Source organism: Fistularia commersonii, chromosome 10 (genome assembly GCF_037954325.1).
Source record: "Fistularia commersonii isolate RoL2024-O1a breed Wild chromosome 10, RoL_Fcom_v1.0, whole genome shotgun sequence".
Taxonomy (NCBI): Eukaryota; Metazoa; Chordata; class Actinopteri; order Syngnathiformes; family Fistulariidae; genus Fistularia; species Fistularia commersonii.
This window is the reverse complement of record NC_141293.1, coordinates 14070080-14085966: the sequence shown is the minus strand read 5'-3', so window position 1 is coordinate 14085966 and position 15887 is coordinate 14070080. Positions and strand designations below refer to the sequence as shown.

The 15887-nt window shown below is 49.6% G+C and overlaps 2 protein-coding genes and 3 non-coding genes across 10 annotated transcripts in view; all 5 read right to left on the bottom strand.

The window, feature by feature from the left end:
* bbs9 (Bardet-Biedl syndrome 9) overlaps positions 1 to 9199 on the bottom strand; it is a 103165-nt gene extending 93966 nt beyond the window's left edge. For 2 of the 4 annotated variants that reach the window (XM_086153868.1, XM_086153870.1), the window contains exons 1-6: positions 9068 to 9170; positions 7451 to 7569; positions 6972 to 7128; positions 6304 to 6368; positions 6114 to 6227; positions 993 to 1167 (exon numbers count right to left, since the gene is read on the bottom strand). In XM_086153868.1, the coding sequence (XP_086009994.1) occupies positions 993 to 1167; positions 6114 to 6227; positions 6304 to 6368; positions 6972 to 7128; positions 7451 to 7562 (623 nt within the window). In that variant the 5' untranslated portion in view covers positions 7563 to 7569; positions 9068 to 9170. Of the gene's footprint in view, positions 1 to 992; positions 1168 to 5820; positions 5931 to 6113; positions 6228 to 6303; positions 6369 to 6971; positions 7129 to 7450; positions 7570 to 9067 lie in introns of those variants that run through there. The other 2 variants (XM_086153869.1, XM_086153872.1) reach the window with 2 other exon arrangements.
* A 449-nt stretch (positions 9200 to 9648) lies between these two features.
* On the bottom strand, positions 9649 to 9720 carry trnap-agg (transfer RNA proline (anticodon AGG)). Its single transcript has one exon. It is a non-coding gene; the product is annotated as a tRNA-Pro (tRNA).
* A 505-nt stretch (positions 9721 to 10225) lies between these two features.
* Positions 10226 to 10297, bottom strand: trnap-agg (transfer RNA proline (anticodon AGG)). Its single transcript has one exon. It is a non-coding gene; the product is annotated as a tRNA-Pro (tRNA).
* A 504-nt stretch (positions 10298 to 10801) lies between these two features.
* On the bottom strand, positions 10802 to 10873 carry trnap-agg (transfer RNA proline (anticodon AGG)). The gene has a single exon. It is a non-coding gene; the product is annotated as a tRNA-Pro (tRNA).
* Positions 10874 to 11232: 359 nt separating this feature from the next.
* The window catches only part of nt5c3a (5'-nucleotidase, cytosolic IIIA), a 9009-nt gene continuing 4354 nt past the window's right edge, over positions 11233 to 15887 (bottom strand). Inside the window, exons 1-9 of one of the 3 annotated variants that reach the window (XM_086153866.1) lie at positions 15164 to 15226; positions 14475 to 14669; positions 14033 to 14131; positions 13875 to 13944; positions 13627 to 13759; positions 13449 to 13538; positions 13203 to 13365; positions 12690 to 12890; positions 11233 to 12579 (exon numbers count right to left, since the gene is read on the bottom strand). In XM_086153866.1, the coding sequence (XP_086009992.1) occupies positions 12478 to 12579; positions 12690 to 12890; positions 13203 to 13365; positions 13449 to 13538; positions 13627 to 13759; positions 13875 to 13944; positions 14033 to 14131; positions 14475 to 14510 (894 nt within the window). In that variant the 5' untranslated portion in view covers positions 14511 to 14669; positions 15164 to 15226 and the 3' untranslated portion in view covers positions 11233 to 12477. Of the gene's footprint in view, positions 12580 to 12689; positions 12891 to 13202; positions 13366 to 13448; positions 13539 to 13626; positions 13760 to 13874; positions 13945 to 14032; positions 14132 to 14474; positions 14670 to 15163; positions 15227 to 15887 lie in introns of those variants that run through there. The other 2 variants (XM_086153867.1, XM_086153865.1) reach the window with 2 other exon arrangements.

Genomic DNA, 15887 nt, shown 5'->3' with positions numbered 1-15887 from the left:
ACGCTAAGCTGATCCATTGGCTTGAGAAGAATCAGTGATCAATGATCAACGGGTTTGGTATCTGGACGCTTTGGTCCATGGCAGAGGGGGAACAGAGGAGGAGGAGGAGGAGGATGATGTCAGTGTTTCCACTGTCATATCTGGTCTGGAGAATCTCCTAATGCTAGTGAGGGGCACGCAGATAACAAGCAGCTGGGACACACACACACACACACAAATTCTTAACTTCTCACATGTCTCAGCCAGAGGGAGATGGGCAGACGGCCTCAAAGACCTTTGGAGTTTGGTACTTGGAGATAAATCGTGTGTGTGTGTGTGTGTGTGTGTGTGTGTGTGTGTGTGTGTGTGTGTGTGTCCAGAATGACAGCAGATGTCCTCTAAGATGGTGAAGCATTAGTCAGCAGCTTTCTAACCGTCAGCAGCTGATAGTGACGTGTGTGAGTGTGAGTATGTGTGTGTGTGTGTGTGTGTCCTCGATGATGGAGCGTCCATGAAGCTGGCGGGCTCCGTCAGCTCCTCCTTGCTCTCTAATTTGGGCACGATGTCTAAAAGGGGAGGAGCCACTGGGTGACCTTAAATGGCCTCAGGTGGAGACAGGCTCAGGTGAGACGGCCTGTTCCTGTTCGGATTAGACCACTTGGGGACTGAAGCGTCCAGGTGGGTTTATATTCCCAGCGTTGGCCTCGGATGCTGCCGGGCGCCATTTCCCCCGTCACTTCCAGTGGCGCCGCTGTCTACAACTCCCCCGCTCACAGTCTGAGATAATCCCACCTTCTCCACGCCAGGGCATTCTGACCTGATAATCTGTCAGATTACCGGCTCACATCTTGATGAGTGATTGGAGTTTCACGAGAATTTTCAGACACCGTTGTGGTGGACATGGGTATTACACAGACTTCCATTGATGATCCACATCGTTCGTCCAAATAACAGGAGATTCAAACGTCAACCCTGGAAAAGAAAAGCGGGGTAGTTTTCAGGTGAGGACTCGCCTGTAGCTCTCCAGCTGTCGTGCCGAGGACACGGTGAGGAAGGTGTCGGTCCTGGGGTTGTAGGCCAGAGGCCCCGGCAGCAGGAACCCGGGCAGAAACCTGCCGAAGGAGTAGCTGTCCTGCTCGAAGAACATCAGCATCCCGTCCATGGACTGGATGCACAGGGAGTGGTGACCTGGAGGAGACAGAGGGCAGAAAGACCGATGACATCTCTCCATCCTCCATGACACTCGCCTTCGTGTGTGAGGATAATGAGGGGACGTAGTGTTTATTTCATTTGCTAAAATCTAAGAAAAGTAGGATCAGAAAGATATTTGAATTCCAGATCAAATCTTAAAAAAGGTTGTTCTGGGATTTGACTGAGGGTGAGGGGCGGGGCTTCACATTGCTGTAAACCAAAGGCTTGTAGACAGAGTTGTCCACCCATTCAACCTATCACTGTTTCAAAAGGAACCTGGGGGAGAACCCAGGCAGGAGAACCCGGAGACCCCACGTAGGGAGCACCCTCACCGACAGCAACACCCGGGAGGAGGGTTTGAGAAGGTGTTGGTGCAGAGACGCGCCTCGACTACCTGAGCGCACGCCGCCCGGCTACTTGCTTTCCTTCCAGCGGCGATGTTGTGTTGCGTCGTGCCGCAAAGTGTGTGTTTCTCTCCGCTGGCCGAATCTGATATCTCCATTAACACCTCCACACACACATACTAACGCGCGCACACACACCTGGCGGCAAGCAGGCGATGTGGGAAACACTGAGCCCGAACACATGCAGAGGCAGCGCGACCATAAAGAGCTGGGACTCTGCGACCAGAGGACTATAATTAGGTCTCTGCGCGCTTTTAAAACTCACACTGCCATCAAGGAGAGGTCAGGGAGACAGCCACCTACAGCGCTGCACATACACGCACGCACGCACGCGCAGGCATGCACGTGCAACATCCATCACTGGGGATTTAGGGAGAAAAGCCACACAATCCTACACACCTATTCTGTGTAAACACGTGTGTGTTTGAGTGAGTGATGAGCCGTGTTCAGGGTGGCCGCTAACACACCGAAGGACAAGGCCTTCACCATCGCCAGTGTGTGTGTGTGTGTGTGTGTGTGTGTGTGTGTGTGTGTGTGTGTGTGTGTGTGTGTGTGTGCAGGATGCTTGACAGAGGGCCAACAGCAAATGTTGCAGAGCACGAGGTTCTGCACAAGGGCAGATCTCGGTGTGAATGTGTGTGTGTGTGTGTGTGTGTGTTCCTCAGGTAGCGGTGCAGGGCTAATTGTGACGCCATTAAAGAGCCCATTAAATGAAAATAGAGCCCGGAGTGTTTTATTTTCCCCGGCAGGGAAGAATCGGTCTGATTGTTTCCTGTTGGACAGCAGCCGGCGTCGGGAGGGGAGGTTGATGCCATTCATTCATTCATTCATTCATTCATTCATTATCTAAACCACTTAATGATTAGCCAGTTCACTGTGGACTGGCTAATCACAGGTACACATATAGAGCGATCCTACATCCACCCTCTTATTCCCACGACTGGACGATGTACGGTCTCCAGCAAGACTGCGGAGGAACCTGGAGGAACCCCATAACATGGAGACTCCACACAGAACAATCTCCCGTGGGAACCCAGCCAGACCATCTGACCTGGGTTTCTCACTGCGGGAATGAGTCAAGCCGCGGTCCGAAGGCCTTGGTCCTCGGCCTGCCGCTCTGCTCTGTAGCGATCCCGAGACATGAAGTCAAGCTCGTCCTCCCGTCCCGTCACGTCACTGTCACGGCAGCGCTCACAGGAAGGAAACAAAGCCCCCCGTGAACCGACGTTCTGAGAAGAACAGCCATGGGCGGGCGGCGTGATCTGTTCCCACCCAGAAGAGTGGCGCTCGAGTTAAAATAACAAGGCGGCCAGACGGCCCGGACACGGCGAGGGAAGTGTATGTGTGTGTGTGAGTGTATGTGTGTGGGGGGGTATAATAGCGGCAGGGGCCGGGTGTAATTTCACACGCCCACGCCGTGGCGTGGAGAGTCAAAGGGCCTGGCTGTGAGCGCAGCGCAGGAAACAGGCCCCGCATTACTGTCATTAATAAGACATGGCGGACAAGCAGAGCGGGCGGCCAACAAAGCACAGAGGCGTGTGTGAGTGTGTGTGTGTGTGTGTGTGTGTGCCAGGCATGACTGAATCTGCGGGGAGGTAAATGAGCTCTCACAGTCCACTCGCAAGAAGATTATATAATTCAATAAAAAGTGGGGATAGAAACAGTCTGACTCTTTTTTTTTTTTTTTTTTCTTTGGAAGAATTATTTCTGCACGCCATTTGGACCCATGAAAAAACGGCATCCGTGCTCGCCGGCGCCAAATAAGAGCCAGTCTTTCAGAGACGAGAGAGACTGAGACATCATTGTTGCCTCCTCTTTGGAGAAGGAAAAAAAAGGAGAAGCTGAGTGCCATCAGGGATGATTGACAGGCCTGGCGAGGCGGCAGGGAGGAAGACACCATTGGGATGAGCGACCTCGGAAGAAGATGCCGTAAGTGACGTAACGTTCTGTACCGCGTGCAAAGCTAACAGCCGCAATGAGTACCCTTTCAGGCAAGATGGCGGCAACAGGTCTCCCCCTCCTTTTCCCACAATCCTTTGCAGAGTCCAGGGACAGCGTGAGGAGCAAAAATGGATCTCTGACCCATTGACAGGAGAATGTTATGGAAGGAGACGTATTCAGAACCCAGTGGAAATCGAACCAGTCCTGTTCTGTGAAACAGTGAAGTTGAACAAGGTGGAGAAGCACTAAGGATGGGGCAACCGAACTGCACTGTGCCCACGTGCGCCCTGGTGACATCACACACACACACACACACACACACACACACACACACACACACACACACACACACACACACACACACACACACACACACACACACACACACACACACCGGTGTGCGTGTTTCTCCCAAAGCGGGAGATGCTATGCTACTCTAGGCTTCATGACACTCACTTTCGCCGCCATTTTGACCTGCGCTAATAAGGGTGATGAAAGCTAGAGGGAACGGCGACGTGTGTGTGTGTGTATGTGTGTGTGTGATGTCACCAGATTAAAATCCCGATCCAGATAAGTCCAGATCAGGACACGTGTAAATGTGGCCGATGACACACGTTTCATGGCAGGTCTGAGGCGGGCCGGGGCCGCCGCAAGGTCCGCTGAAGTGATGGAAACACTGCAAGTGTGTGTGTGTGTGCGAGTGTATGTGTGTCTATCTCCCAGCACCACGCTGGGCTTCAAGAGGTCCCGGCGAGGACAGCGAGGTTCTGCGACCTCAAGTCACAGCTTTATGGCGTTGGATTCAAGTCCGGTTTAGGAGCTGAGGAGGGAATTATGTCAATGTATGTCCTCAATGAGTAGGATTCCCAAGTCCGTGTGTGTGTGTGTGTGTGTTGCCTGAACACGACCCAAACCTAAAGGCAGCCTGGCTATTAGAGGCGGTATTAGTTCAGAGCTGCTATTACAGCGCCTCCAACACTGCTAAATGACTTCTATTACACACACACACACACACACACACACACACACACACACACACACACACACACACACACACACACACACACACACACACACACACATTCACGTGGAACAGCAGACTCTGAAAAGACACCCCACCCCCTCTCCCCACGGGTATGACCTCAGAGCGGTGGCCATCACTAAAAAAATTAACACACACACAGTGGAAATATCAAATGCCACAGTGCATGTTCCTCTATAGTTTTACTTACATTTTTCAGTGTGTGTGTGTGTGTGTATTCCAGATCTCCTCAGCAGAGGGGAAGTGGCCTGATGGGAGTCTTAAGATTCTAACCAGGTGTAACTGGATGATCAATATAAATATCAATCATGCCCTAACTGCATCATTGATTTTCTTATCATGATTATTTTGTATTTGTCCTGTCATTGTTCTGCTCCAAATCCCTGATCTGGCTGTTAAACATTTCATATCACTAATTGATAGCAAATCAAAACAGATTGGATATCTGTGGTGGATCAATAGATGACCTTTGACCTTTTAGAAGAAGCAAAGGGAGGCAATCCCGCGGCCTCCAGCACCTCCCAGTGGTGACACATGCAGGAGCTTCTCCTTTAAAGTGGAGATCGGAGGGTCATAATACTTAGCGAGTGTGTGAGGTTTGTGCATTTTCTGCATTGGTGTCCGCATTAGACACACACAGTGTGTGCGCAGGTGTGTGTATGTGTGTGTCTGGCATCTTCACAACCATCCGCAACACACAAACACAGCGCCTGGAAACATGAAGTTCATGGGTAAGAGCACCTCACGTGCATCTGGCGTCGGCCAAGGTATTCGCTTTGACCAGCCCACGCTGTCCTTTCTATCAAACGCACACACACACACACACACACACACACGCAAGCACACACACACGGTATAAACAGGCAGTGAATAAAGTGTCCACCATGCCAGGCCGCAGAAAGTCTGGCGCTCTCTCTCTCCTCTCACTCTGACACACACGTTTACACACTCACACACACACACGCACACACCTCCACAATGCGTCCTTTATTTGGGAATTGCCATTTTCAGTGTTTAAAGGGGTTTCCCCTAGCGAGCGGCTGAGTGTGTTTTTCTTGGATGCCGACGAGTCGAGGGCTTTCCCCTACTTGGTTTTTCCGAGAGCCCAACAAGGGGGGTGGGCAAAAGGAGGGGTGAGAGAAGGAGCAGCGGTGTGACCTTGCTCTGTCTTTCCATCCTCTGCTCCTCTGTGAGGCTCCTCAGTGTTTCATTTGTGTGTGTGTGCGTGTGTGTGTGTGCACGCGTGGCGCCACCAGCAATCACCTGAAGCCTGGACTCATGCACCCAACCTGCAGGTCAGCGAGGAACCATCACCACCACCCCCCGGGATGTTCCTGAAGATCTAACTAATTTTCTTATGAGATCTCCAGTGAGGAGGAGGTTCCTTGGGGGTTAGCGTGATGACGCAGTGTCTGGTTCCTGCTCCCCTGCAGTCTGGAGCTACAGGAGGTCGGACACGTTTGATGACATCAGTGATGTCATTGGTGAGGACGAAAAATAAACACGACCTTTTCTTCTCCTGCCCCCTCCCCCAGGTCAGAGGTCGGGGTTCATACCTGTGACCCCCCCGAAGGTGCCGTAGGTCATGTTGCAGGCCGTCCTCTGTAGGTTGTGCTCATAGACCAGCCGGAGCTGGTACTGGTCACCATGCTCCACGTTCCCCGCCGTGCCTGTCGGGGAGGGGGGCAGAAGGTTAGAGGCTGGGGGAGGGGGGGTTGAGGGGCAGGGTTTGGAGGCGAGGCTTACCTGAGACAGAGTAGACGGACAGCTTGCGGGGATGGAGGATGGCTAGGTGGAGGAGATCGGAGCACCTAGAAGGAGAAAAGGAGGAGGTGAGAGCAGGGAACCTTCTGGAGGAGCTGGGAGTCCACACTGATTGACACTTGAGGCCTTGTGCTCAAGGAAACTGTGTGGCTTCGGGTCTTTCTTTTGACATTCAACAATTTCTTGCATCCTTTAAATTTCATTTCTTGCATTTTTCCTGAAATTTCTTTCAGTGTTACATTTTTAAATTTACTTTCTTGCCTTTACCCATCATATCTCACAGTTTAAAAATTTTTTTTTTCCTATTTTGCATCACTTAATTCCATGCATTTTTTAAATTCTACTTCTTGCATTTGTTAAATTTCTTCACAGCCAAGCAGCCGAGGTCGTTGCGATGCAACTGTCCTCCCATGGGGACAGGAAGTGCATGGTGAGTGTGTGTGTGTGTGTGTGTGTGTGTGTGTGCGTGTGGGGGATTAGCGGCATGGAGGGGAAAAGCGCTAATGACATTAGCTCTGTTAGCACGGCAGGAGGAGGAGGAGATGGGACAGAAATAAACTACAGCTAAATGCAACTCAATTGTTGGCATGTCTGAAAGAGGAGAAGATGCAGAGAAGATGATGGAGTTGAGGTTGGCGAGGAGGACTCACGAGACAAATTTGCCCACGTCCACCTGGATGATGGCGTTCTGGAGCTGGACCTCCAGCAGCTGGGCCTCAGCCGAACCAGGGCCCCCGTCGGCGGGGCGGGCAGCGTGCGGAGAAAAGATCCGCAGCATCCCCATGTAGCTGCCCACCACCACCTTGTCTGCACAGCGGCGCGCGCGCACACACACACACACACACACACACACACACACACACACACACACACACACACACACACACACACACACAGTGTTACCTGGATGCTTTGTTCAGAGGTCAAAGGGGCAACAGCTCCCCCTCCTGGACACAGGATGGGGACATTTCTTCATCGCTAAAATGTGATGATTTGGCACGGACGTAGACAATAGATGGATGACAGAAAAGGAAAATACTACAGTGTGGGGGTTTGGAGTGGGTATATCACACTCTTTATCACCCCCCCCCCCCCCCCCCCCCCCACACACACACACACACACACTCACCATGTCCCGAGCCGCTGTTGTCCACGTCGCCCACGCACAGGCAGCCCTGGTCGAACTCCTCGCCCTCACCCAGCGCCGCTGACCACCAATCCCGGGCCTTGAATAGAGACATGCCGACTCTGATTGGGCGAAAGCAGACAGAGAGGCGGTCAACTAATTTCCTGCAGAATCTGGATTATTAGATTGAAGACTGGGTGAAGCTTGTCACCGTGGAGCGATGGACAGACACAGATATTAAAAGTTTAGTTGTCTGTGTCTCAGGGAACAGAAGCACCTTCGTAATCCAGGTCTTTCACACACGGACAGATTAATGCAGATTAACAACTGACCGATTAAATAAGTACAATGAATAGATGCGAATCAAACTTCAGAATACCCCATTCTCTCTCAATCAACTCAAATTTTTTCATATCATTGTTATTTGATCCTAAACTTTATTTAAATAATTTATTTTGTCAAATAAAATGTAGCATTTTTGGAAATGTACTTCGTCCACTCATTCTTCTTCTTCTTCTTCTTCTTTCGGCTTTTCCCGTTAGGGGTCACTCATCCACTACTTTATTGTTTGTGACTAAGGAATGCGATGACACACACAGTTACTAAGAATTTTATGATCCATAGTCTGGGCAGCTTCTTTGTGAGCCCCCTCTTCCAAACACGTGCACGCGCACAGACACACACGCATCATTGCCAGATTTTCTTCTGCAGCAGCAGCTTGCATGCAGCTCTGAGACTGACAGACTGCCGCCAATGGTGGGCCAGAGGCGAGGTCACATGACCCCCCCCCCCCCCCCTTTCAACCGTGCGTGCGTGCGCGTGTGTGGCTAAGTGCTGAGCAGGTGGAACAGGCGGTTAATCCGCAGGACAAGAATCCCTCCAGGCCGCGGGCTGAGCGGTCGTCAGAGAAACATTGCTTTTGGAAACGGGAGGGAAGATGAAAGGTATCTGTCAATCAATCAATCAACAATTACTCAATCAACAATGGAATTCTTCAAGAGCTGCTGGGGTTAAAACAGTGCAGTTATTAAAAGCATCCAGGGGGACACATGAACACCTTCTGAACCTCAAACATTCATCCTTGTTCTATTTACAAATAACTAATATTCTTTTAAATTATCGCATTTTCATCTTGTGTAGGTGAGTAGGTCATATTCATCTTTTCCCCTGAGCAGGGGGGGAAGAGTGTCCTCAAAACACATGTGTTGTTTGTAAATAAATGTGTCCTGCTCGCAGAGAGATGGTTGGCCTGCAGGGGAGACACAAGACAAACTCCCTGCAACATCATCATCAGGAAACATGAAACCTCACAAGTTTAAGGGCATAAACTCAACAGTTAGGTGTTTTTAAAGAGCAACATTAATGCTTAATTGCAGAATGTTTGTTAATTTTCCGAAGCATATATGAATACGGGTAATCTGTCTCTTAAAAAAGGCGACGTAACAGTCAATTTCAATCATCCCTAGGTTGCAAACACCTGTACAGGTAGGTTAGCTTGTAGCCGCCGCTAAACTTAACTTTAGCCTAGCCGGCTAGCAGCCTCGCGGTAGCTGTGGGAGTTATACTGCCTCCGAAGTCAAGCGGACGCCGGGAACCGTCACCGCGCGGGGTTCCTCTCACCTCCAAGCCCCCCACAGCCACTCCGGAAACGCTGAATGTTGGGTCTTACTTTGACTTCCCCCCCCTCCGCTTCCCGTTCAAATCACACTTGTCGGCCGCTCGCTGGAAGCCATCGTCCTGTTGTCATGGTGCTGACGCTCAGCGGAGAAGCTGGACTCGTGTGCGCATGACCGGAAGTAGTCGAAGAACTACATGGGAACTGTAGTTTTTAGTTGCTGTTTAATTCCTGAAGGGTAACTCAACGTGCAATGAGCACAAAGTCACAGAAGGAAATTACCCGAATTATCAATCTAATCACTAAACTACAGAAACAACTGTGTGATTTTTGATTTGTTTTAACGGTTTTGTTTGCCATATCGTTCTTATCACCATCAAGCATATAATGCATTTATGCACTGTTATTATACTATATTACTATTTCATAACTTATGAAAATCGTGCTTTATTTGATTTGTCTTCGTCTCATGTGCTGCGGATTCAAGGTCTCTGTCTTTGTCCGCAGTTTCGTCGCGATGCTTTGTGAGCTCTAAAGCACATGAAATAAAGTTTTAATAGATATCCTGCAGGTGATTCCAAAAGAAGGGCTCGTCCGGGATTTGAACCCGGGACCTCTCGCACCCTAAGCGAGAATCATACCCCTAGACCAACGAGCCACGCATAAAGTGGATCACAAGCCTCCAGTTACAATTCTGGTGTCGTTGCCACGTCGTCTGGACTTCGCTGATCTCCTGTTTCAAAGCCAGATTTGGGATTACGTCTGTTTTAACGCCATCTCGTGGCTATTTAATGGTATTGCAGCGGCCGCAACCATTTCAACCCAATAATGAATTCTGTTTTACCTTTAAAACCTCCCACAGAGAAGATGGAAAATAATTGTATTAATGAGTCACAGGGGAATCTAATTTATTGTTTCCAGGTGATCTTTCATGAAATGCTAAAATACATTTTTTGTCTCTAATTTCCTCTGCTTTTAGTTAATTTAACCTTCATTTGTGTTACATGTCCTACTTCACATTTCCTAAGATTTAAACGCTACCATGCAGGACTCGCCACCAAAATGTTTATTCGCTCACTGCTTTGCCGGGGTTTGCTGTTCAAATCCTGTCGTTCATCACTTAAAACCATTTCGTTGCTGATTCTACTGTGCGTGAAAAAAGCGGGCTCGTCCGGGATTTGAACCCGGGACCTCTCGCACCCTAAGCGAGAATCATACCCCTAGACCAACGAGCCACATATGTCTTGCACGAAACATCATTTTTTACTTGTAAAGACGCCACGTAGACATGCTTTTGACTGTCAGTGGTATTCAACAGGATGCGGACGGAATGCAGCCGATGTCTCCCTCTAGTGGTCAAATGTGGAACTGCCGCCAGATGCTGCCTCCTCCAGACGCTCCTTTTTCATTTTAGTCCATTTTTTGACGCACTTAGAATAAAAGTCGCTCTGAGTTTGTAATTGACCTTTTCTGATTTATTGTACCTGCAACGAATGACAATTATTAATCATTTGATGAGTTTAACAAGAAAACTGCTGAAGTTTTCATTCACACTGTAGCATCTTTCCAATCAATTATTTTCAAAACGCGACTAAATAAGAAATAATTAAAGGAATCCACAAGAAATATAATGTATAAATAGAGGATTTTGATTTGGTGATTTTAAAACACATAATTCTTGGTACCACGACAGACGTGGGTCCAGAACATGAAGAAACATTCAAGTAAAAAAAAAAGAAGGGCTCGTCCGGGATTTGAACCCGGGACCTCTCGCACCCTAAGCGAGAATCATGCCCCTAGACCAACGAGCCACGTTCAAAACATCCTGAGCGGTGTTTTCATCCAAAAAATCCGCCACGTTGATGTTTTGCCCGTGCTTGCAAATGTGCAGGCGCCGCCCCTGCAGCGGCGCCCCCTATCGAATGATATTGGAACTGCAGCCGCGGTAACGGGCTCGAAAATTCAGCTCTTAAATAAGTCTACTTTTGGTGTAAATCTAACTAAAATCAAACACTCAAGAGAAGGAAGCAGGTCGAAATAAACCTGTAATGTTGTTTGTCTGTGACTTCACTCCTCCAGGAAGAAGCTCGACAGAAATATCTGCTTTGGAAAGAAGATCAGGGAATGTCAGGGATTTGAATTGAGCGTGTTTGAAAAAGTGTTTCCTCACTCAGCGTCTCACAAAGCTGATTTTATTCCAATTATCACACTGACAAAGAAGAAAAAGAGACACCACAGACATCTAACAACAATAATAATTTAAAAAAAAAAACGCAAACACACTTCCCCACGTCTGACACCAGCGATCGAGCTGCGAGAGCGACGCTGGAGATACTGGAGACAAAAGTCCTGTCGGAGGGGAACGGAGGTCCTAGGAGACGTCTTGGCCTCCTATGTTTTCTCCTCTTCGTGTGCGATGACCTGTAGTCAAATCTCGCGGGCAAAATCCAGAAAGCAGCAGCCTTAGAAAAATAAAAAACTCTAAATACAACCATTAGCCTGACGAGGAGATATAATTATGGTCTGTAATACTGAGAACACGTGCCTTAGAGAACTACCCCAAGAAAACCCAACATAACATGGTTTATGTTGGACTTCCAGAATAATGTTCAGGAAAATCCCACAAGATATTACCAAAATAATCAGGCCGAAAAATTTCCAAAAGTTCTAATATAATCTGCGAGAAAACCTGCAGGAGTGTTCCAGAATAGCCTGCGAGGCAGTTCCAAAAAAATCCGGTAGAAAATTTCAGAAAAATCTGCAGGAAAAAGTCCAAATAATCAGGCAGAAAACTCCAGCATCATCTGGAAGAAATTACCAAAATAACGAGTGAGGGAAATTCCAGGATAATCATCCTAGAAATTTCCTGAAAACTTTAAATGAAATTACAAAAGCAATCAGCGTGAAAAACTCAAGAGGAATCTGGAGAAAAGCCGGCGGACAGTGCGAGTGGCGGCCTTTCTGTCCCTCCTAGAGGAGTGAGGCGGGTAAAGGGGAGACATTGATATCAAAAGACTTTAATAAACTCAATTCTCCATATTTTTCCCAGACCGTTAAAACACCTCTCCAGACCCATACTTCTATTCCGTCGTTTTTTTCGACTCTTCAGACGGCCGTCCTCCCTCCAGGTGCCTCCAGGGGGCACTGCGGCCTCAATGTCAGGTTGTAACCATGGCGAGTCCACTTTTTTTTTTGTGTCACTTCCAGACAACTGAAGTCCTGGGTGGAGGGTGGGGTGAACATCTGATCACCTGACGTTCCCCTTCCTCTCAGACGCCAGCTCCAGGAGAAAAAAACACAAGAACATCTCGGCGGCATGGGAACCCGGAGAACCCTCGGGTGCGGACGAGAACCTCGGGCCGGCCCACGGTCGCACGGACTAAACCAGGAAGTGGGGCGGAGACAGGGGGAGGAGCTATAACACCTTCTGGAGGATGGCGTTGGGCACTTCAAGGGTCTCGTCCCTCACCAGGACAATGTCGTATAAGTCCAGATATTTGTCCAATCTTTCCTCCACCTGCAGGGGCCACCAGAGCACAACCACAGCTTCAGTCTGAGGAAGAGGAGCCTCGGCACAGGAAGTGAATGCACGTATGTGTGTGTGTGTGTGTCTGTGTGTGTGTGAACCTTGTCGTTGAGGAAGCCGATCTTGAGGATGTTCTCCACGCTGGGCGCTCCGTCGGCCATGCTCAGGTCACCCAGCGAGTCGCCCATCAGGATGATGTTGCAGTACTCCTTCAGCTGCTTGAAGTACTCCGTGTTGCGCAGGGCGCCGTCGTGCTTGTTGTACACATGGATCAGCTCACCCTTGAACCCCCGCAGGACGCCCTGACACCCCAGGAGGAAAAGGTCAAAGGTCACCTTTCCAGAAGGTTGTGAGCCCGGCGAACCTCAACTTATTCATTATTCAATGCTCAGTTATTTCTTAAACTTCAGCTAGTGTTATTTTATTTATCTTCTTATTAATTTTATCAATTCAATTTCATTCTAGAATTCCATCAATGTTATCAAATTAACTGAATGAAATGAATTTCATGATAAATGTTAATTTTATCGCGTTTATTCGAGTGACTGGTCTCTCGAGGCAGATCCATTCGAGGTTGTTTGCGCTGCGAGCCACTTGGGGGCGTCGAGACTCACGTTCTCGTCGAAGTCCATGAAGTTGGAGACGACCTTGACGTTGGGGTGGTAGACCCCTGCCTGGTGGATGATCTCCTCCAAGACATCACCCAGGCCAGCTGAGAAGATGAAGACGGGGACACTGTGCTGCTGCAGCCGGTCGAAGAACTGCTCGAAGCCGTCCCTGGAGGCCGCGACAACAACAACGACGACATCAGCGGCGGCCATTACTGCTGCTTGGATGTTGGCATCGTCACAGCAACGAACCTGAGCGCCACGTCCGACTCCCGGACCACCTCTGGCAGCTTGTCCTTCTCCAGCCTCTGCTCCACCAGCAGGCTGTGAGACTTGAAGTACCTGCAGCACACACGCACACACACACACATACTGTGAGATGATGAGTTATCCCCACCCCCACCTCCCGCCTACTCTGATTGGCTCGTACCATTCAACCATGAAGGGGTATTTCTCCTCCATGGTGAGGTTTGGGTCGATCTCGATGGGGTAGTACTTGTTCTTCAGCTGCAGCAGCATCTGCCTGCACTCATCAGTCACCAGCTTGCAGTTGTCGATGATATCTGCACGTGCACACACACACACACACACACACACACACACACACACACACACACATGCCCTTGTTATTACTTGTGTGCTGAGGGGCAGATGGAGGCCAGGACGGATCCGACTCACTGTGGCAGGTGGGGCAGCGCTTTCCGTTGACGGAGAACTTGCTGAGGGTCATGTCGAAGTCGGTGATGATCTGGGAGGGGAATGTGGGCAGAAGGTGAGGAGGAGGAGGAGGAGGCGAGCCTTGACAGGGAGGAGGTTCAGGCTGCCAGCTGCCATACCTGCAGTTTTGAGGCTCCGCCCTTGATGAGGCCGCAGATGATCTGCTCCACCCTTTCTGGGTCCTTCATGTGGACCGTTGTCTTCTCGAACTGAGGCATCTGGAGAGGAGGTGTGGCAAAAGAGGAGCGGTTAGAGCGGAGTGAGAGGCAAGTGAACCTTAAGGTGATAATAACTGGAGGCAGGAGCTCCTGTGAGGATCTGTGTGTGTGTGTGAGTGTGTGTGTGAGAGAGAGGATGTGTCCCATCATGAACATGAACTGATGCCAGGGGTGTCACACTCCCATCTTCCCCTCATTTCCGGACCAGGGCAAACCTGATGGCACACACACACACACACACACACACACACACACACACACACACACACACACACACACACACACACACACACACTGCGGTCTTAGTGGATCTTCTGGATCCCAACAAAGCTGGAGCCTGAACCTGAGCAAAGAAGGGAAGCTCGTTCCCTGCTTCCATTGTTGACGCGCCGCTCCACCCTCCACACGGCTTTCACACGGCTTCCACACGGGGCTCCACACGGCTTCCACACGTCAGGAGGAACGTATCTCCGTGGAAGTTTTTTTTTTTTTTTTTTGTCAATCGGCCTTTCACTTTGGGCCAAAACAGACCATGAATCTGTCGGGAATGAGAAACAGGCCGAGGTGAGAAGGTTCCTCCTTCGCCGTCTGAAGAAAGGGGGTGTGGCTTGAAGTGAAGGGGGCGGGGCTATCCCCCCAACGCCCCCCCCATAGTTATGCAACCCGGCTCCTCAGCAGCTTTTAATTCACGCAGTAACTCGACACCCGCAGCAGAGACTAAAAATACGACCCTGGTTCCGTCGTAGCTTCAACGAGAGCAAACAAACATGGAGGAAGGGGAGATAAACAGGGGGACAGAATCTGCTGGCTGCAAACGGCGTGTCTGCTGGAGAACGGGAGACAACAGACACCTTAACAGAGCCAGAGAAGACTTTCTAAGGAGCCCAGGACTTATCCAGGAGGCTGCTGCTTGCTCCTTTTCTGAGGGAACAGACTCTACAGAAAGGAAGCACGACCGCAGGCTTGACAGACTGTCACATGATACACACAAACACACACACACACACACACACACACACACACGTGACTCACCTCGGGGCTAGTTGTCTCAGCTCGAACCGGAGTGAAGAAAAGATTGTGAGTCGGCAGAAGCCTTTTATAGCCGTGGTGGCGGCTGAGCGTGAGGGGAGGGGATGCGAGGGGAGGGGCCGCAAAGTAGATGAGACAACACAACCCTCCCCCTGTTCATAGCTGTCACACACACACACACGCGCAAAAGACACACACACAGAGGGGGCGACACTTCCAGCTGACGAATGTCAACACACTTAAATTAAATTGCTGCCTGCCGAACGGACGCCAGTGTATGGAGAGACATTTGGAACGTGATGATCTCGTTGTCATGTGACCTTTAACCCTCGGGGGGAGGGGGGGTGCAGAAAAGTGGTCGAGATGTGGTGGAGTTTTCAGGCAGCTTTGTCTGACACAAACACACTATCTTTTGCTGCCTCTACTCTTTTATCAGACATGATGAAAGAGTACAACTGCATTTAGTGCCACAATCAACCACTCACACACACTCTAGTTCAACAGTCGGCAACCTTTACCACTCAAAGAGCCATTTGGACCCGTATCTCCACAGTAAAGAAGACACCGGGAGCCACAATCATTTTGAAGTTAAAATGAATTAACACGGCATATAACGTCATTTTTTTTTTTTGCCTTTATGCTACGTATCCAAATGCACTGCGGACGGCAAAGTATGAATGTCACTACAGGAAAACACGTTTCTATACTGTGCATGTGACAATAACGC